Below are 22,999 nucleotides of genomic sequence, written 5' to 3' on the forward strand. Positions count from 1 at the left end.
TGGATTTTGTAAGGGAAAAGGTGTAAACCTTTTTTCAAAACTCGTCGAAGAGAGCGCTGAGAAATATTTAATTGTTGAGTACGTCTTCTTGTTGATGTTTTTGGTGACTCTGCAATAATTTCACAAACACGAGTGATATTTTCTTCAGAGCAGGCGGTTTTGGTCTTCCTGAATGGTGAGAGCCTAAAGTTGTTCCATACTGTTCAAATCGATTTGATAAAGCATGAATTGTTTTCTTATCAGGTGCTGATTGATTATGATGTCTTTTTTGATATTCTTGTTGAGTTAACACAACTGACTTATTTTTTTTTAATAAAAATAGTCACGATTTCTGCATGTTGTTATGGATTGAATCAATTCATAATTAATTTTGTGCTATTCTACTTTACAACTGTAAAAAAAAAAAATGACAGTTAATATCAAAAAAAAAATAACAGCTCTTTCAAATAGGCGAGTTAATTTTGCCTCACCCTGTTTAACACTTGATAAAATATCACCTTTTGATATTTGACAATTTTGTAATTTTTACTTACAAGTTTGAAATTTTGCATAGATAAGTAATTTTGTCTAAAAAATAGCAATAAGGTGTGAACTCTATATAATCTCTTAATAACTGTAAACACCATTTAATTGCAAGTATTACAATTAAACAATATCATGATCTATTAACCTGTAACAAAGTGCACAATTCATGTGCATACAATTAAATATAGCCAAATTGAACTAACTGAGGGTGAACTTTTAAATAAGGAAATCAAATTAAATACTTTTTCATTAAATACCTGATTCTCTCTTTGAGCTCCAAAAATAACACAATTGTTGCAATGTATGTTTTGGCTTGCATATGAAATCTTGAATAAAACATCAAGTATTAATTCTTAACCTTATTGAAAACTTTATTTACAGTACAAATTATTAACCATTGAAAAAATGATTTACAAATAAAAAATACAACATTAAAACAAGATGTTTTTATATGCTTTTATACTTACTTGCTTTTTATTATTGCAACTTTTTCTCTGACAGTTGCATATTTTGCATTTGCTTCAGTAAGAGCTCTAGATAAGTAAACAAATAATTTATCTTTATTCTAAATTTATAATACATTTCTCATTTCATCAAAGTAATTGGCTGACAAGCTAAAAATAGTAGAGCAAAATGTCAGCAGAGTGTCAAATGAAATAGTTTTAATTTATTTATTTTTATGGAAAAAAGATTTTTGATTTTTGAAGTTGTAGAGAACTTTGAGCTGTTTTTAAATATATACAAATTCATTACAAATTTTAAGTTAAGTGAAAAAAAAATTTCATTCTACCCTTACATTTAGGGAGAATGAAAAATGCAAGCCAAGGGCTAATCAAAAGTACAATTATTTAAAAACTTGTTTAAAAAAAAACAACCACAAATAAAAAACAAAAACAACCAATTTATGATGAGAAAACATCGTTCTTGTGTTGATGTTGAGAAGTTCTGGAAGTTAAGTTGAGTCATCACTTTTGCAGCACTATTTGGCACGACAAAATAAAACTCAGTGCCGTTTACATATTGCTTTGGTATGCATGTTTGATGAAGCTAAACCTTGCATTTAAAATTTTTTTAAATAGTAGCATTCACTATTTTTAATATTATTTTTAAGCTTGCTTTTAACTCTTTTCTGAATAGTTAGAGTACTACAATATTAAAGGCTGCACACAAGTTCACTTTAGAAATTGCTTTGGAGCTGATTCTAAACAAATTTTGTGGATTTTAAGTCCAGACTTAAAATCCACAAGACACTGTAAGCCATAAGCTGTTACAGAAAAGAGAACAGATTAAAAATTGGCTGCTAAGCAATCAAAAAGTGACTTTTTGTTAAAAGAAGTATAAAGATGAGTCATCAGCTGTTTTACATGCATATATATACAAAAATGTTTTACATGCATATATATACAAAAATGTTTTACATGCATATATATACAAAAATATTTTACATGCATATATATACAAAAATGATTTACATGCATATATATACAAAAATGTTTTACATGCATATATATACAAAAATACTTTACATGCATTTATATACGAAAATGTTTTACATGCATATATATACAAAAATGTTTTACATGCATATATATACAAAAATGTTTTACATGCATATATATACAAAAATGTTTTACATGCATATATATACAAAATACAACATAAATTTTGAATTAAAAAAATGTACTTTAAGATCTAAAATTATTTATGCAGCCCTGGTCACAAACCAGGCCCTGGCTATATTTTATCAAATCCTGGCCCCAATTAAATTTCAAACCTGGACGCTAACTAGCTGAGATATTGTTGCTACTGGTGTTGGTTTTGATGGTGGTTATATGGTGATCAGTTTAGATTTAAAAAATTAATAAAAGCCCCATTTAGCAAGTTAACAATGATCCTATTTCATTAAACCCCATAGTTTACAGTTTCCCTTTATAACTTCTTCCTTTTTCTTTTTTTTTTAACTTTAACTTTTCACTAGAAATAGCAAAACTAATTTTGAAAAAAAAAATCTTGACAAGTGTAAAAAGTTATACCCTTAAAGATTCTCTATAACATGATTGAAAAGTATTTGCAAAACATTTATTCAATAATTAATTAAGAGCAAAAGACACTGTCCTAACTATTTCATTATATCCTCTATTTCATTATATCCTCTATTTCATTATATCTCTACTTTATTCTTAAATTTTTCTATAATTTAATTAAAAAAATTTTTTATTTTATATTATAATACTTACTGTAATATGTTTTCTTGTGCTGCAATGTTTTGCTTGATATAATCAGTTGTTTCATTATGCTTTTGAAGTTGTTCGTTAAAGAAAGCCTAAAATTTCAATAGTCTTCTATTAGAAAAATATATATTTTAAAATATTTTTTTGTTAATTTTTTTTTTTGTTGTTGTCATTTTTATGTAAGAAAAAGTTTGATAGTAACATCAAATCAACCTTCACTATTATCATACTAATGTTTAACTGTTGTTTATTATATTAAATACGATTTATTATCTACTACCACAACAATTTGCATTTGTGCTTCATTATAAACTACAAGTGTCATGACATTTTTTAAATCAAGTTCCAAGTCATTAAATCTCATGGATTCTTTTCTTATAGCAGATCAAAAATCAACCAACATGTTTAGAGCTCCTGGACATTAGAGACCAAGAAAAAATAGAAATTTAAAGAAGAGTCCTTCTGGGACTAATCCTAATCCCTGGACTCTAAACAAGATTGCAGGCAGGCAGACATAACTTACCATTATGTCAGGAGTTACTAAAAAATAAAAAAAGACAATTAAAAAGCAAGGAAGTTGTTAACAGAAAATCTAAAGGCTGCAAACTATATACATATATAATTATACAACTACATAAACCAGTAGAACAAAATCAGAAGAGAATCCCAGAGCAATGACGAACATGGAAAAATTTAAATAAAAGATTTTAAGCACAAAGGAAGAAATACTGTGAAAAGATGTGACAAGACAAAAAAATAACTTTTGTTTGGAGTAGCATGAGACATCAGCTCACTTAGAGCAGTAACAGCTTACAATGAACAGTGAATATGCCTATATTTGTAGAAAAGATATCAAATCTTATGATGATCTGTTTCAAGATGTTCAAACTTGAACATCTTAAAACATTCATTCAAGTTCATTTATTCATTCATCATTCATTCGCTCATATTAATTATCCATATTTAAATATTTTAATTACTTTTAAGCATTTACTAATCAAAAGTTAATTATTAGGTGAGACACAAACAAGATTATTTTTGTTGTTGTTACACTTACACATTTTGAAAATTTAAAAGAAACTATCAAGTAAAAATAAAATATTTGCAACATTACATTAAAGTAAAAATTTAATACTTTTTTGTCTTCATCGCCTCGAATCACAAGTTGACTTGTAATATCATCTTTATGTAACTAAAAAACAATTGTTAAAAGAATAAAAAAAATTGTTAAAAGATAAAACTACAATGTTACATAAATAAATAATAGGCAAATTTATCAGATTTGATTTTTACTAATTTTTGATCAGACTATACTAGAAAATACAAACTAGAAACGAAAGTTATAAAGTTGCTTATGTTAGCACTTGCATAATGTAGTATAAATAAAGTCTGTGGAATTTTTTTTGTAACAAAATACAAAGGATTTACATGGAAATACAAGAATGACCAAGACATCATTTGTAAACAATGAGTATACACAGACCACTCTTAATATAACACCATGGCTGCACAAATTAATGTTTTTGCTGAAATAGTGTCTAGTTTTTTGACAAATTGACATTCTCATTTTATTTCGAAATTGCAAGCTAAATTTATAAAAAACAACAACAAAAAAAAGAACAATCCTACTAAAAATGTCATTTAGCAGAGTGATCTAGTGGAGAAAGGGCAAAAATTTTATTGACTGAATTTCCAGGAAAAAAGTTTGCTGTCCAAGATGAGCTTCACAGTTTTCGTTGTAAAGAGCTTAACACACATTACATCCATTTGTTTTATACTACAATATTAAAAAACTATTGTTCAAGTCATTTTGCATTATCTTTAATGACAACATGATGCAGATGTGATGCATGAAATACAGCATGTTATTACAAATATTATCAAAACTGAAATGACACAAAAATTAAGTATTTCTCAGATGCCTAATATGAAAGAGTTTTAAAAACAAAAGCCTGCATCATAAGAATTTTGGCCTAAAAGTACAATCAAATTTGTATCCACTCATTGGAAATCTATATTTGATGATATCAGAGGTACATTAAAAAAAGCTATAGCAAAAACTGGAATTTTAAAGATAATTCAAGAGACTACTAAATATGCCAACTTGGAGCTATTGCAAATGTTTAAATTATAAAGATACTGCCATGCTATACATTTCAAATGAACGAATGCATGAAGTTAGATGTATTTTAGCAACCAGTTATGAAAAATTGCAAACATTCCCTAGAGCCCAAGTCTTTTCTCATACATTCTGATGGTCAAAAAAGTAAGTATGGTTGAAATTGATGACTTGGTATTTGAGCTTGTTTAGAACAAGATTAGTTAATTCTTATAATTAAATTGTAAGTGATGGACAACTATATATCTAAATTCAGTTTTTATTGTGCATATTTACTTTGCAGTGTAAAAAACTGTTTTGCCAGGAATAAATTTGTTATGCAAACAATATAAAAACTATTTACTATTTTTTTATTTTACAATTTAAAGTTGATTCTGATTGCATAATTTATATTTATTAACATACATTTGAATAATCTACAGATTTTGAATTATCGACAGATTTTTGTTTTTAAATTATAGTTTAATTTAAAGGCGGTATTTATAAGTCTATTATCTTGTGAAAAAATGTAGCCCTTCAGTCATACTACAGGGTTTTCTTTTAGTATTTAAGCTAACAGTTAGTTTTATTTATTTATTCAATTTTTTAACAGTTAAAATTAAAAGATGGAAAATAAGTTAATTTTAGTTTAAAATTATGAGATGTTGATTGAATTTTAAACTAAAATCTCATAATTTTAGTTTAAAATTATGAGATTTTAGTTTAAAATTATGAGAGTCGAATTAATTTAATTCAAATAAAACTTAATGTCATGTGTTGCATAACTATCGCTTATAATTAATACTTAATTTAACTCTGCTGCTGCCGCTGTTACCCATTCATGCGCCTTAGAAACGGAGTTTTTATCATACTTGGCTTTTTAATATTTCTCTTTATATTTTTGACCACGCGATGAGGTATTCTTAAATCTTTGTAATCTGTTTGCTTTTATAATATAAAAAACCAGGTCGTTTGATTGTTAGTTTTTTAAAAATTGTTAAACATTTATTATGAGGTATGTCATTAAACAAATAAGGTTGTATTTTATAAATGTTTCTACTTTATATATTTTTTTAAATCTATATATTTAGTTATATTTATGTGTTATTTATTATGTGTTTATATGTGTTAAGGTTATATGGGTTTATATTTTGTAAGTGCGTAAATATCTTTTATATATAAAGTGTTTTTATGTTTGTGATGTGTTATGTTGTGTTTATAGTTTATAAGTGGTTATTATGTTGTTTGCATGGTTTCAAATTGTTGAAACTTGGCTTAGTTTACAGCAAGATTGTTGACCTTGTTAGCTGGTGTACTTTGCTATAATGTGACTTGGCTTTGTTGAGAGCAAGAATGTTTTTCGTGCCAGTAAAGTTGTTCTACTTTACTGGTGTACTGCCATGATAAAACACATAAATTAAATCTGTTTGTAGTTAGTATAATCATAAAATGTGTTGAAAAAATATTTTTATAGTAAATTTATTTTTTAGCTTTAAAAAGTAAACAATAAGTATAGTTTTTATATATGTATTTAATTATTTTTCTACCTCTTACTAAAACATATTGAAGTAAATAGAAAAGGTCAGTGTGGAATAGATTTACCAATGACAGTTAATTATAATTATTACCAATTAACATAAAACTAGTTTTAAAATTGAAATTACTTTTTGACTAAATATGAAATTGAAGAGCAATTTTTTTTTATTAAAAGTAGCTGTGAGGAAAAAATTAAACTAAATAAAAAAAATTTAATTGATCAGTGACAAGTAACCTAATGACATTTACAACCTGTTCTCTTAACTTTGAAAGTAAGTAAGCTCTTTGATCTTTCATCTTCTCAATCTTGCCCTGAAATTAAATTATACAATTTATATACATACACACATTTTTACGCACATACAGGCCTCGGCAGGAATAATAGGCGATTTCTCGCAACTGCCTGCATGCCTGGGTAAGTCAGGTTACACAGGAAAAATAAAACTCATGCAAATATACAATTATTTTTTATAACAGCAAAATTTAAAGTTTTTTTAGGTTAAATCATATCTTACTTACATAAACAAAAATTTTAAAAATTGTCGCACATTTAAAATAAAATACCGCTTTAAAAAGTACAGTGCAGTACAGATTTATAACCTCATCTGTATAGAAGCTTTAAAAGCAGCTTTTAAAGATTGTTAATCAAATTCTATCATTTTTTGAAATAAGCAACATAATTCGATTAAATCTATTTAAACTTTAATTAATTCAAATTATAAAATTGTTTAAAACCGTGTTGCACAATTATAACCCGATCTAAATTACACCAAAAGCTGAATAATAAATTAAATAGCAGTGAACTCCGTTTTCAAATTAAACTTATTTAACCAAATACATTTTAACAAATCCCAAGAGGATTTACACTCTCCAATGAAAAAGGCAAGATTGAAGCCTAAAGGTCATTTCATTTATCAAACAGGTTAATCACTTGCAAGCTGAGAGACTTATTACATTTGATCAATAATTTTGTAAATGATCCAATGAATATGGAAGGCAGAAGATTAATAATTTGGGGTGCATTTTGTTGTTTTGGAAAAAGTACAATTGGCTTTATTACTACTAAATGAAATCCTATAGAAATTTGTTGGATGATCATTTGAAGGATATTTCACGAAAATTTGGAAACATGTTTTATTACACAGTGAGATAATGCTTCAATTCATAGTGCAAAGTCAAATATCCCATGGTTCACTAGCAAGAGAACTCAATTATTAGAATAGCCAGCGCTCTACCTAATTAAAATGTCATTGAAAACGTATGGATTATCTTAGCAAGAAATGTTTATGCAAAAAGGAAACAACATTCAAATGCCAATGAATTGAAAAAGGCAACTGTGCATGTTTAGAAGAACATATCTCTTGCTGATCTCAGAAAACATTCTGAAAGTATGCCAAATTAAATATTTGAGGTCAATCAAAATTGCAACAATAAAACAAAGTACTTATAATAAATTTAAATTAAGATACAACAGGTATTATATATATTTATAATTAAGATACAACAGGTGAACAAAATTGAAATGAAGTTATAATTTTTCTAAAATTTTCTAAAATTTTCAAATCAATTAACAAAATGAAACTAGACTGTATTACAAATGAAATATTAATCAAGTTAAATGCTAAGCCATTTAATAATTTAGTAATGATAATTTCTTTATATTCAAGATCTTGAATTTTTGGTGAGGTTATAAATCTGTACCTCACTGTATTATGTAATTATGCAATAATAATAAAAAAAAAGCAAAAAAAAAAGTTTATTCATTGTAACATTTTTATGAGCATCCATTAAGGTAAATAAATTCATAACTGAAGACTTTTTTTAAATGTTTAAACATTTTAAAAAAATGTCAAAGCTTTTTAATTTTTTTTTTAAAGAACTTTATTAAAAAACATATTAAAAAACTGTAAAAAAAAAGACAAAGAACTAAAGAGCTTATTTTCTATTTTTTTAAAAATTGTATTTTATATTTTTAATTAAAAACTTATTTCGGGGTAAAGGATAAATTGCAATGATGTTATTTGACAGGATCAACTAGGTATTGGAGACGAGTCTCTTCGAAATGCTGGTAATAATAAATACAATTCTGAGGAGAATTTTATTACCACCACTACATAAACTATGATTACGCAATAATGTTTTTTCTTTATCTTACACCTCCTAGCATTTTATATTTATTCATTTTAAATATTGATATATATCTATGCATAAGTATATTTGTTTTAAAGTAAGTCAAGCTTTTGTATTTAAAGGAAACTTATAATTACTTATGTGTCCTGTTTTGTTTTAGGTATACTTTAACGACAAAATTACTGTTGACTATGATTTGTGTATAAGCTTTTTCTTCTTAAAATAAATCTGTGTTTATTCTGATCATCTGTTTGTTTTTCTTTGTTTTTATTACTTATCCTCCTATATATAAAAAGTTTTTTAAATAGAAATTTTTCATATTTTTCTGTGGGCTTTCATTGCTCAGTTTAGTTCAAGCGCCGCAGATTACCTGCATTAAATAAAACAAAAAAAAAACTGTAAAAAAAAACAACAAAGAAGAATGAGCTTTAGTAGTATCTAAAAAGCTAATTGAATTTTATATTTTTAATTAATAACTTTTTAAAAATAAAATATAATACGCAATATTTTTATAGTTTTAAACTAAGCATCTAAAATATGACTAAATCAGAACATCACAAAAACAGTTTTAAAAGTATTGAATTTATTTATTCAAGTTTTAATTACAAAAGGCTTTTCTTATAATTACTTGCTTCCTCACTTGGAGTTGCAATTTTTAAACTTTACAAATTAGAAAAAAATGTTTTACAAAGATGAAGAATAACAAAGGTACTTTTAAATATGAAAATAAGTGCTCGGAAATTCTTATTTGTCTAACTTTTTTCCTTGAACATCTGTTTTTAGAAGTTTGCTCCCTTCTTCTTGTTTTCTTGATTCATGTAGTTTGCAGTCTTTTAAGTCCCCTGTTAACTGAAATCTTGCTTTATAAGATTCATCTTTTCTCTTCAAGTAATCTCCAACTCTAATAGTGGTTGCTTACAATTTTGTTGGAAGTGAAGATGTTTAACACAAAAAAAAAGAAACACAAAGAAAAAAAGAAGAAACACATCTCTTTTATATTTAAAAGTTCCTTCGTTACTCTTCTTTTTTGTAAAACTTTTTTTTCTAGCATCTTAAAGTTGTCTAAAAAAATTGTTGAAACAACATTGTATTTGAACAAATTTGTTGAACTCTATTTCATTAGAGTTTATTTATTAGAATTAGTAAAATTGATTAGAAAATATTAGATTGCTTTTTTATTGAAACAATTTATTATTTAATAAAATGATATTTTATGTCGCTTTTCTTCTTTCTTTCTTTTTACTTCCAACAAGGCTGCAAACAACTTCCAACAAGGCTGCAAACAACTACTATTAGAGTCGGATGTTACTTAAATTTATAAAGCAAGATAACAATTAATAGACAACTTAAAAGATTGCAAGTTTTTGAATCAGGAAAAAAAGATAAAGAGCGAATTGTAAAGAGCTGATATTTGAAGAAAAAAACCAGACAAATAAGAATTTTTGGAGCACTTTGGAACAGTCACAGTAAAAGAATGAGACTTAATTGAATGACGAGTAACACAAGAATGAATTTTAGTAGATGGCACAAAAGACGCTAGCTCTTTAGAGCAGTGCCCATTATGTTATTTATAGAAAAGAGAAAGAGAAGCAACATTACAACAATGTGACAATGGTTGAAGGTTGCCTGGAAGTGCAGGTCCAACTATGTTTATAAAGTGTTTTTGCACCTTGTCTAAAAAAGAAAAAGACACCATTCAAAGATCCACTCCAGATATGACAACAGTATTCCATAAAAGACGGATTTGAGATTTATAGTACTTTATTTTGAGATTTTTAATACTTTATTTAGATGACGAAAATTTTCTAAATGAAGCAATACAGGATGAGGAACCTTAAAAGCATTTATGGCAAGATTGAAATGAGGAAAAAAGTGTAGCAGTTTGTAAAAAAAATATAACCTTTTTTTTCCAAGAAGGGTGTAAACATACCAAGATTGAGGTGATGTGCTGCATTGTTCAAACTTTGTAGCTAGCTAATTGTCATGCTTTAAAAGAAACATATACTACCCAAATTTTTAGCAAAGGTCCAGTATGTTGTGAAAAAACTAGAAAATTCATAATATACTTCTAGCCGTAGTTTATATTGATGCTAGATGTAGAATACTGTTAGAAGAGAATCAGATGTATGAGCAAAAAAAGCCTAAAAGCTGAAAATAACTTATAAAAGAGATGCCAAAAATATAACAGTAACTCAAGAAATAAGAAAAACAGCTGAATCATCTACAGCACTTTATTCAGTTTTTGGTGAATTTCATTATGATGAAGAATTAGACAAGTTTGAAAAAGACCTTGATAAAAAAGAAAAACTGAGAAGTGAGACCAAAACTAATTTTTTTTTTTTTTAAATAATGCTCTTAATACAAATTTCACTGATGATTGTAAAGTTATGGAAGAAAAAGAACGTTTAAAAGTAAAATTAGTTTTAAGGGAATTAAAGAATACCCAATAAAAAATACAGAGATGTGCAGATTAGTCACTGCATAGCATAGTGTATTAACACTAAAATTTACTTATATAAGTAGAACATGCAGGGAGTGTGATATATATATATATATATTTTCTATAAATACTATAATGGGCATATATTATATATATATATATATATTTTTTATATATATATATATATGTGTGTGTGTGTGTGTTTCATCAATAAAGACTCATCAGAAATAAATGATCAAATTAATAAAACTTCAATTTACACCAAAAATTAAATTACAGGAAGTCGCAAATGTCTTAACTACAGTAAATTTTCACACATTTGTGGAATTTGTTGACACTATTATAAAAAGAAATCTTTGGAAATCATTACTTATGCGTTTAAAAAAAATATTTTTAAAAGGGGGACTTCATGTAACTATTACTTGAGCTCATTTATTTTAAAGTTTTTTAGGGGAAACTTATTTTCGTGCCTGCATTTAGAAACTAATTCCGATTTTTTGTTTAATAAACATTCTTGGTTTGCATGTGTAATTATTTCAAATTTTTCTTGTAGGTATAATATACATTTTTTGGAAATATTGATATATACATGCGCTGTTTTAAGGATGGACCAATTAAAATCATCAATATTTTTATCTTTTAATTCTCATTTGTATTTTGACAGCATGGTGTCTTTTGAACAATTTTATTTTTAAAAGATTGCTTATGATTGGCGAAATGTTTTTTCCATTCACCCTCTGTTATTCCCATATACTGTTTATCAGGTACATTTTTAGAGAAAACAACACATTTATATACTACATTTTTTGATAAACAACTTCCACTCATTGGGCAGTTGTTTTTTTGTTTACAATTACAATTTTTTGTACAACTGTAGCTAACTTTAATTGTATTTCAATTAAAAATTTTATGTAATTTATTAAAGGGTGGGAAATTCTTATCAACCAATTTTAAAAACACTTTTTTTATGTTATTGGAAACATTTTTGCTATATGGGGGATTAAACCAAACTTTATTTCTAGTTCTACTTCGCTTTTTTGTATTCTTTATTTCAGGTTCAAATTTTAGTTTAAAATTTTCAACACCACTTTTTTTAAGGGCATCTTCAAATATTCGTTTAGAGGAATTGAACACATTTTCATTAGAGGAGTTTTGTTTTAGCCTGTTATTAATTGAAACTGGGATTTATTTTAGAATTTGGGGTGGATAATTTGAATTAGTAATAATATACAATAATCCATCGTTTGGTTTTTTGAAAGAATTTTATGAATTTTCAGAGAGGTTAAATGTGACATCAAGAAAGTTCACAATTTTTAATTTATGCTCATTTCAATTTGAAAGCCAATATTTTTAGAATATCTTTTCTAATTTTGTTGAGCTGTGGATCAGATTTTTGCATTACTATTAAACCATCGTTGGGATAAAGGCCTAAATCATTTATATTGATTATTTTACTTAATAAATCTAAAACAAATAATCCAACAAATTCATAAATCTCTGTAAAAATCAATAATATCTAATTGAATAAATGTACAGCCATTTTTATTTTTGATTATGAAGAACCAGTTTATAACATCAGTGGTATTTTTCCATTGTTGCAAATTTAATTTATTTCTTAGAATATTATTAATTTTGTCTTACATTTCTAATCTCACTTTTTGATGAAACCAATAACCTACAAGGAAGTTTGTTTTGAAAATTTGATTCTTTAGTGTTACAAAGGCTTGGGCAGGGGTAGTTGATTCGATTCTGTTGTCAAGGTTTATTTTTATAGCAAAACTTTGCTCTTTTAAATTAATTGCGTTTTCCAAATTTCAGGGGCTTTCTCATAAGAACTAGTAATATTGTGGTGGTAAAAGTTTTTCATAGTTTTCTGTTGTGATTTGGTAAATGTTATTTGTTTTATCAGCAAAAACCAAAATATTAGGGTTTGATTTAAATTTTTTAACATCTAACTTTAATTCTGTTTGAAATTCGTTTTTTATAGAGCAAAACTTTATTGTTTTAATTAAATGTAATAGGTCATTTTTCAAAATTTTTCAAATCAGGTATAAAAGGTGAGGTATTTTTTGTTTTAAACCCATAATTATCATTGTCTTGATTATTATTAAATACATCGTCTGTGTTTGTATTTGGTTTTAAGAAAAAATGGGCTTTCCAAGAAATTTTTTAAATAAAATGCTCAACTTTTTCAATCAAAGAAATAGTATAACTTTTTTTCCTCTAGTATAGCTATATTTTTCAACGAGTAAGTGAAATTACTAGTTTCCATATTTACACGAAATGTTAAAATACAATTAAGAGTGCTCAGTAAATGTTAATAAAAAGCCTAATATATATTTAAATAATTTTATAATTTTATTCAATAAAATAGAGTGCTCAATGTTCTTAAAAGAACAGTAAAATTATAAATTAATAGAAAATCACTTAACAAAAATTTTTCTCATTTAACACTGTGTTTCATCAATAAAGACTCATCAGAGATGAATGATCAAATTAATAAAACTTCAATTTACACCAAAAATTAAATTACAGTAAGTCCCAAATGTCTTAACTACTGTAAACTTTCACACATTTTTGGAATTTGCTGACACTATTATAAAATAAAATTATTTGGAAATGAATACTTATGATTTTTTTAAAATTTATTTTTTAAAAGGGGGACTTAATATAACTGTCATTTGAGCTCATTTATTTTTATAGTTTTTTAGGAGAAACTTATTTTCATGCCTGCATTTAGAAATTAATTCCAATTTTTGTTTAATAAACATTCTTGGTTTGCATGTGCAATTATTTCAAATTTTTCTTGTAGGCATAGTATACATTTTTGGAAAATATATTTGTTATATGCAGGCGCTGTTTTAAGGATGACCCAATTCAGTTTAAAATCATCAATATTTTTATCTTTTAATTCTTATATATATTATGACAGAATGGTGTCTTTTGAATAATTTTATTTTTAAAAGATTGCTTATGATTGGCAAAATGTTTTTTCCATTCACCCTCTGTTACGCCAATATATTGTTTATCAGGTACATTCGTAGAATAAACAACACATTTATATACCACATTTTTTGATAAAGAACTTCCACTTGTTGCACAATTTTTTGTTTCGTTTACAGTTACAATTTTCTTTAGTTTTTTCATTTAAGATTTCTTTTTTGTTTAAAATAGCATTATTATGACCTTTAGCTACAGTTAGCTACAGTTGCAGAAAAAATATGGAAAGAATTATAAAAGGTAATCATTTCCAAAGTAATCATATCCAAAGAATTCATTTTATAATAGTGTCAGCAAATGTGTATATATATATATATATATATATATATATATATATATATATATATATATATATATATATATATATATATATATAATTTTTCAGCTATTCATTTCTGTCCAAAGAGAGAGAAAGAGAGATTAAAAAAACTAATAGTTTTTTTTTTAAATATTCTTTTTTTTTCATATTTTTCACAAAAACTTTCTAAACTTTACCAATTATTTGCAAGTAAATAAGGAATTTTACTTACAAGAATTTCTCTTATTCTCTGTACAAATGGCTCATCACTTGGAGCTAGAAATTATAAAGAAATAAAAAAAATTTATTTGTGGGCTCGATAAAGAGAAATTTTTTTCTAAAAAAATATTTAAAAGATAAAAATTGTTAAACTAAAACAAATTTATAAATATATAAAAAATACTGTTCCTTCAAATAGTAAGCATTGACTTAATAAAAACAAAATAAAGTTTCATACTTGCAAATCATATTGTAAGGAAATTGATTATTAATCTATTCATGCGCATAATTATTTTACTTAAAAAATTGTAAACAAAGCAAAAAAATTATTATTTAAAATAAAAATGGAGTTCTATGGTGCAGATAAAACATTTTTGATCCTTATGCCACTAAGGCCTATTGTCTTTCCTTTTTTTTTTTTTTTGAGTATGGTTAAATAAAAATCATAAAATAAAAATACAAGGATTTTCTTGTGCACATTCAACCTTTCAACAACTTTTTTTTATATATACTATAACACTTAAGATATATAAACTAAAATATTATTGAAAATCACAATAATCATGTAAAGGCTAAACACATTTTATTAAAAAACTGACATTTTCATATTATTTTTCTGATTTGGATTAAGAAAATGGATAGTTGTCCTGAATTGCATTCAAGGCCTAACTACCTAAGTAAATTAAACTACAGTGAAAATTTAAAAAAATTGCCTTTAATATACTAAATGGCATTCAAAAAAATTAAAATGCTCATTTATAAAATTGTGTTACTATTAATTTGTTTTTGCATTATAATAAAAATATACAACAAAAATTCATAAGTAGTAATAAAAACATCAAAAACAAGAATAAATAACCAGTCTTATGAAAAAATATATTTTTCAAATCACTATTACTAAGGATTGTGTGTATTTTTAAGTGATCTTATGTTATAAAATATATGAGATATATGTATATATATATTTTAATATGTATAATAAACATATAAACAATCTTTACCTTCAATTAAATCTTGTGAAGGCATGGATTGAAGAATGACTTTTGGATCACCAGATAAGAAAACAACTTTGTCTTTACTTTCTTCCAAAAGTTTAGATAGTTCTTCATTTGTTTTCCTCTATAAAATTTATTTATATATAATTATATATATATATATATATATATATATATATATATATATATATATATATATATATATATATATATATATATATATATATATATATATATATATATATATATATATATATATATGCATATATATACATTTTAATATATACAAAAAGCTCATACAAACAATAAAAACTAGCTGATCAGTGTTAATAGGCAATCTTAAAATAATCATTTTTAGTGTTGCTACCCTTATTTTTTATAACTATGTAAAAAATGTAAAAAAAGGTAGATTGAATGATAAAAAGTAAGGGTAGATTGAATGTTAAAGTAAGAGTAGATTCAATATTAAAAAGTAAGGATAGATTGAATGATAAAAAGTAAGGGTATATTGAACATTTGAAAATTACCATGTCAAGAAAAACTTGACATAACAATTTAAAAAAAAATTTCTTAAAACTGCCATGTCAAGTTTTTCTTTAATTGTCATTTTTACAGCTATTCTTGCCATTGTAGATTCTTTTAAGCTTTTTTTGGCAAATGACTTTTTTTGTACCCAACATCTTGTTATGTTGTTAAACTCATCATTTTTAATTGCTCCTTATGGAGGTGTTTTTTTTTTTTTAAATGGCATTAAAAATGCTATTTTCTTCACAAACAAAAATTAAAGCATTTATTTGGATAAATAAATGAATTAGATATGAATATATATGAATAATATATTAACATTAATTTAGAACCTGGTAGACACAAATACTTCACCCAACTATCATCGTGTAAAAAATTTGTTTAAAATAAATAAACCATCATTTTGAAAATATTTTACAAAAACATCTTTTCAAATTACTCACCGCTTGAACATGAGCTGATGTCCACTTTTCACTTTCATCTTTAAGACTTAAAATTTCAGTGTTTTCGCTCTGAAAACAAGGTATAAAATTATTTTTTAACAATAATATTATAATAATATATTATTATAATAATATTTATATATATATATATATATATATAAATATATATATATATATATATATAAAATATATATATATATATAAAATATATATATATATATAATATATATATATATATAATATATATATACATATATCAGAGGTTTACACTCGTGGTCACTTGACGGTACCAGACAACCAAATTTTGTGAAAAGCGACTAAAAATATTTCACTGATACAATTAAGTCTCCCAAAAGGATGACAATTGATTATTTCTGCAGTTCTAATTATATTTTTTATTAATTCAGAGTTCTATAAGAAGCAATATTTATTCTTTAACTTTATATTTTATTCAATATTAACAATAATTTATTCTTTAACATTTTTAACTTTATTTTATAACTTTATTTTTTGATAATTACCTTTTGACTATCTGAAATATTAATAAAACTACATTTTGAAAGTTTTTTATAATAAATGTTATTCAAAAAAAAATATTTTAATTTTATAAACAACATTTTTTTAGACAGCAATAGTCTCTTTAATGAATAGTTTGATAAATAATAAAATAATTAAGTATATAATAACTAAGTAGATAATAAACATCGCATAAAATTCCTTAAAGTTAAAACACTCAAAAAGATAAAAAAAAAATTTGTTAAAAAATGACAAAAATTTTTAATAGTTGTTACAATTAAATTACCTTGATCTTTATTGATATTTTTTTACAATTAAAATGCTTTTAAAATCACTTCTAATGATTTTTTATGTGAAGTATTGATAAATACATGGTTTGTTTTTATATATAATTATTGATATATAAATGTTAATCTTGATAAAATTAAAATATATAAAAAAAAGGAAACAAATAAATGTATGTTTATATGGAAAATTACTCTTTAAATTAATAAAAAAAAAAAGGTCCACAAATAGTCCACAAATATGATTTTTGTTTGTTACATCAATATATTTGCTCTCCTTTTAAGACGAAAGTGATAGTGTTGGGGGTTCAAGTCCTTCTCAGGTGGTTATTCTTTGTACACTCATACAAATAATGTTCTCATTACATTGTTGCTCACATAATTTGTAGGCTCATACAAACAATGCTTACATAATAAAAACCTTAACTGTACAAGATCATTATAATTATAAACTATAAAAAGTGCTATTATAAATATAACAATTATAAACTAAAAAAAGTGTCAATTATAAATTATAAAAACAAATGCCTACTTTTAATAAAATTGCTATTTCTTACCTTACTATCAATTATACTTTCCAGCATTTTTTTAATATCATTCAACATAAATTCAACTGAGGAAGTTAAAACAGTGAGTTCTAAAAAAAAATTGTTTTAAAAATTAAAAACACAAGAACTGTATAAACAACAATTCTATATTACTAATTACTAATTAGAATTTTGTATTCAACAATGCTAAAAGAAAATCAGTTAATATAAATATAGTGTCAGTTTACGAGGTACACACTTAACATAATTTTTAAAAACTATTTAATTGTAATCTATAATATAACATCCAATTATTTAATTCCAATAAAAAATTAGTATTATATATATATATATATATATATATATATATATATATATATATATATATATATATATATATATATATATATATATATATACATATATAATATTTATATATAAAATAATGGAACTTTTTTTTTTGTTGTTGTTATTTTTTTTTTAATATTGACACTTCATTTTTTGTTTTTCTAATATTGACACTCTATTATTTGTTTTTTAAGGCACTTTTGAGAGATCAATGTTTGGTAAAATTACTTGTTGTGTGTAAATTTCTTAATAGTTTTAATTTTTAACTTTTAAAAGTTTTGAATTTTAGATGCTTGAGTTTCTTTTAATATTTTTTTTAAATAAATTCATTGAAATAACTTAATATCATTATTTATAATATTATTCTAATAATAACTTTAGGTTTTAATACCCCATTCACGCTGACAATAAAACAAGTTTTAACAGTAGTATTTTAGATATGTTTTATAACTTTTCATTCACATCAAATTTAGAACTGGTTTTAATTCCTCCCAGAAAGCACAAAAAGCTATTTAAATTAAACTCTTGATGTTGTTTTAATAAGACACGATTAAGATGCAGTTTATTTGAGTGTAGGTCTTGTGTGAATGGGGTATAAATCATTACAATAAAATTTTGAAATTACTTTGTAATTTTAAACATTTCAAAATTTATTTATATTTATCATAGCCAACAAGTATGGAGTTGCTAGAACAAAGAGAGTTCTTCCACTTTTGCGTTACAAAAAAATTAAAAACAGCTTATTATGTTAAGGTTTTGAACCTTTTTTTGCCATTTTATTTTATATACAAAAATAATTTACTTTTTTTTAGTATATTTCTAAACTTTATATACTCTTTTTAATTTATGTAATCAATCGACAAAATATATTACCCTACCTTCTGTATCTTTTTCAACTTTACAAATGATGTCAGGGTTGTCACGAAGAAATTGATTTTTTAAAACCAACTCCTCTACAATAACAAAAAAATCTTTATATGTATATTATACAATGCAATTTTGTTACATTAAAACAAAAAATTTTATCATTATAACATTATTATGTGTACTTTGTAATATTACAAGGTGCGGCAGCAATTCACGAACTAATTTTCAACTAGGTTTTGCGATGTAAATAAAATACTTCCGCAATTCATTTTTGTTGATTAATGTTCAATGACCATCTTATATTTTAATAAAATAGTAAATAAAACACATTTTAGTTAAAAGCTTTACAATGGAAGCTAAAAGAACCGAAGTTTCAAATTTGATTCACACATGTTTGTTTGCACATGAAGTGATTCGTGTTTCTGGAGTATGTAAAACTACATTTTACAAAGTGGTTAAATGTGGCAGTGCTGAAAGAGCCAAAGTCCCTTCTCCAGTGAATAAAAAAGTTGATGAAAAATTCACAGAAAAGCTTAAAAAGCATGTTGAAAAGAATCCTACTGTATCCATCAGAAAGGCAGCAAAATTGTTCAATGTTGATAAAAGGACAGTCAGAAGAACTCTAAAAACACTTGTAAAAGTCAGTGTGCCCCAACCTTTATGTGAAAAAAAAAGCCATGCTTCATCAACAGTTAAAGTTTTTTCAGATGAAAAACTTATTAATGTTGACTGTGTGATAAATAAATGAAATGACAGATTCGTTGTGCAGAAGGGTGACAAAGCACCTCCTGTGTCTCACACCAAGCACCCTCAGTCCATCATGATGCTAGGAATCATCGCTTCTAATGGAAAAAAAAAATCCACCAATCTATATCATAAAGAAAGAAAAAGTTACCTCTGATGTGTATATTAGCTTACTAAATCACTATGTGGTACCATGGCTGAAGAAGACATTCCCAGAAAACAAATACATTTTTCAACAGGACAATGCACCTTGTCATGGGTCCAGAAAAACTCAACAATATCTTCAGGACAATATGGCTAATTTCTAGTCCAAACACTTTGGCCACCATTCAGCCCTGACCTGAATCCCCTTGACTATAGTGTGTGGAGCGCAGTTGCCACACACTATAGTCAAACCGCCACCGCACCCTGTATATATATATATATAACATTTAATATTATTATATTATATATAACAATTAGCATTATTATATTGTATATAACAATTAGCATTATTATATTATATATAACATTTAGCATTATAATATTATATATAACATTTAGCATTATCATATTATATATAACATTTAGCATTATCATATTATATATACCATTTAGTATTATTATATTATATATAAAATTTAGTACTACTGAACATGATATTTTATTGTGAAGTATTTAGATATTGCCACAGATTTTTTTGTTGTTGACACTTTGGTAAGGTATTCAAACAGAAAAATATCATTGTAATATGAAGAGTAACAAATATATTACATGATAACAGTTGTCGTAAGTGTAAAATAATTAACTACTAATGATGCAAGACTCAACTACCAAAAGAACAAATAGCCCTTAATTATTGTGTGGGCTAACCCCAACCATTTTGTTTTGAAAATTTAAAAGTAATATAGTTTTAGAAACTAGTAAAAGAAACAGTTTCATATGAATTCTGGAAATTTATATTTAGAAGAAAGCAAAGTTAAACACAGTGTATCAAGTTACCCTTGTTACCAACTAGCTCAGTTCTACTACTACTAACTAACCTACTAACAATTTTTTTATTTATGTATTAAAAAGTTTTTATGTATAAAGTCAAATAACCTGGAAGGCAATCTCCTTTTGGATTAAGCAGTTCTTCAATATTCATAGCAGACATATATTGGCTTGAAAAAAAAAAATTTTCATTAAAAAGTATTATTAGCAATAACTCTAGCAATAAAATTAAAAAAAAATTAATGGATAAAAACAACAACAGCAAAAGAATATAATTAAGAAACCTTAATTCAGTGTTTTTAACATCAATTAGATTTGTGATACTTCGCAAATGATTATCTTTAACCTCACTGATAAAAATAAAGTTACTAATAAACATAATACAATTAAAAACTTTTTATTCGAAAAAGTTGCATTTTTGTAACATAAAAAAAAATTCAAACAGCTAAATTATATAATATATTATAAGGAGTTAATTTACATGAGTAGGCGTTTAAATCTATTTTCCTCATTTTGAAACATTTTACTTCTCGAGGAAAATTTATTTCAAAATAAATGGAACATGGCTTTAGTGATATTTTTTGTGATCTAAAACCAGCTTGTGTGGTTGTGTATGTGAGCATATATATATATATATATATATATATATATATATATATATATATATATATATATATATATATATATATATATATACCTATGTATGTATACCTATACGTGTATATATATATATATATATATATATATATATATATATATATATATATATATATATATATATACCTATGTATGTATACCTATATATATATATACCTATGTATATATACCTATACGAAAACTTGAATATTTTTAAAAATAATTATGCCAGATCCAAAATTTTTGCGAATAAACAATTTTTAGGCATCCCTACTTAAGATCCATTTAGATACTTGGACACTCAAAATTTTTTTTAAAAACACAGAGGTTTTAAAAAAATAGAAAAAGTGCTCATAGTACCCAGCCAATTGGTAATATGAACACTTTAAATTAGCTCAAAAAAATAACATTAATTAAGTAAAAAAATACCAATCTGCCAATTAGAACTAATTGGCAGATTGGTACAGCATTTAATTAGATGATAGCCACCAATTACTGTATATAAATTTATGCTAATTGTACTAATTTCTGTTATCACCACATAAAGTCGATTCGAAAAATACAAAGTAACTTTAACTTCACTTCTAACATCTAAGAAATCTTTAAGTATGCTCATATTACCAAGGTGCTCATATTACCCTAATCTACCCTATATATATCAGGCCTAGTTTTTCAATTTTACGTACATCAAAAACAACTTTGGTTAAGTAACTACTTATCATTATTTAACTTTAATTATTTAAAATTTATTTACTTATTTATTTAATTTAATTAAAAATTAGTCGATAAGTGTTAAGATAAAAGAAGTAATTAATTCTATGAAAAAACCACTTAAACTTTTGAATGACGAAAAGTTTGAATGACAATTATGTTAGATATCTGCGCTAACTAAGACTAAGAAAACTCATTATTTATTTAAATCTCTATTAGGCTAGTTATTTTATCAAAATATTTAGTAACAGAAAAAAAATTTGCTTATTGTTATCAACAAATATTTACTGATTTTTTAGATTAACTAATACTTCAAGCGTTAAGCAAAGATCATAATAAATATGTAATTTAATTCTAATAAAAAATATATGATTCAATTAAAAACTAATTTAACAATACATAATTTAATTTTGATTTTAAAAACTTATAATTTAATTCTGATTAATATTTTAACTATATATTTATAGTTAAGTTTAATAAAATGAAAGTTAATGCTAGGGTTGAGCTTAACAGTCAAACTTATTTAAAAATATTACTAAATATTGTTTAATATTTAAAATTTATTTATTCTAAAAAAAAATTAGCTCATTTTTATTGCAATTATTATTTTCGGTTTTCCTTCCTAAACATTTTTATTTTTATACTAAAAATTAAATCCATTGTAATTTTGTTCTGCATTAAAAATTTTCACAAAACATACATTAAACTTTTTTTTATAATGCAAGTTAAAGCACAGCAATAATTTTTTAGTAAATGGTATGTACAGCAATATAATTTTAATAAATGGCGTTTAAAAAAAATAATCTTTGTTTTCACAACCAAATCGCTAATAAAATAATAAACTTTTAATAAATAAAGTGAATAAATTAATGTAATTTTTTTAAATGTTAATTGTTAATTTTTGTAAAATAAAAAATTTTTAGTTGCAAAGCTGCTATAAGATTTTTTTTTTTA

General features: G+C 24.6%; 1 protein-coding gene across 1 annotated transcript in view; it reads right to left on the reverse strand.

Moving 5' to 3' along the window:
- Positions 1-22,999, reverse strand: part of LOC101240185 (uncharacterized) — an 87,350-nt gene that overhangs the window by 35,584 nt on the left and 28,767 nt on the right. Inside the window, exons 14-25 of the mRNA XM_065799159.1 lie at positions 20,983-21,048; positions 20,807-20,868; positions 18,994-19,068; positions 17,798-17,877; positions 16,441-16,509; positions 15,479-15,596; positions 14,491-14,534; positions 6,643-6,702; positions 3,892-3,948; positions 2,763-2,848; positions 993-1,058; positions 783-851 (exon numbers count right to left, since the gene is read on the reverse strand). Coding sequence (XP_065655231.1) covers positions 783-851; positions 993-1,058; positions 2,763-2,848; positions 3,892-3,948; positions 6,643-6,702; positions 14,491-14,534; positions 15,479-15,596; positions 16,441-16,509; positions 17,798-17,877; positions 18,994-19,068; positions 20,807-20,868; positions 20,983-21,048 — 852 coding nt within the window. The remainder of the gene's footprint in view (positions 1-782; positions 852-992; positions 1,059-2,762; positions 2,849-3,891; positions 3,949-6,642; positions 6,703-14,490; positions 14,535-15,478; positions 15,597-16,440; positions 16,510-17,797; positions 17,878-18,993; positions 19,069-20,806; positions 20,869-20,982; positions 21,049-22,999) is intronic.

Source organism: Hydra vulgaris, chromosome 06 (assembly GCF_038396675.1).
Source record: "Hydra vulgaris chromosome 06, alternate assembly HydraT2T_AEP".
In the NCBI taxonomy this organism is placed as follows: Eukaryota; Metazoa; Cnidaria; class Hydrozoa; order Anthoathecata; family Hydridae; genus Hydra; species Hydra vulgaris.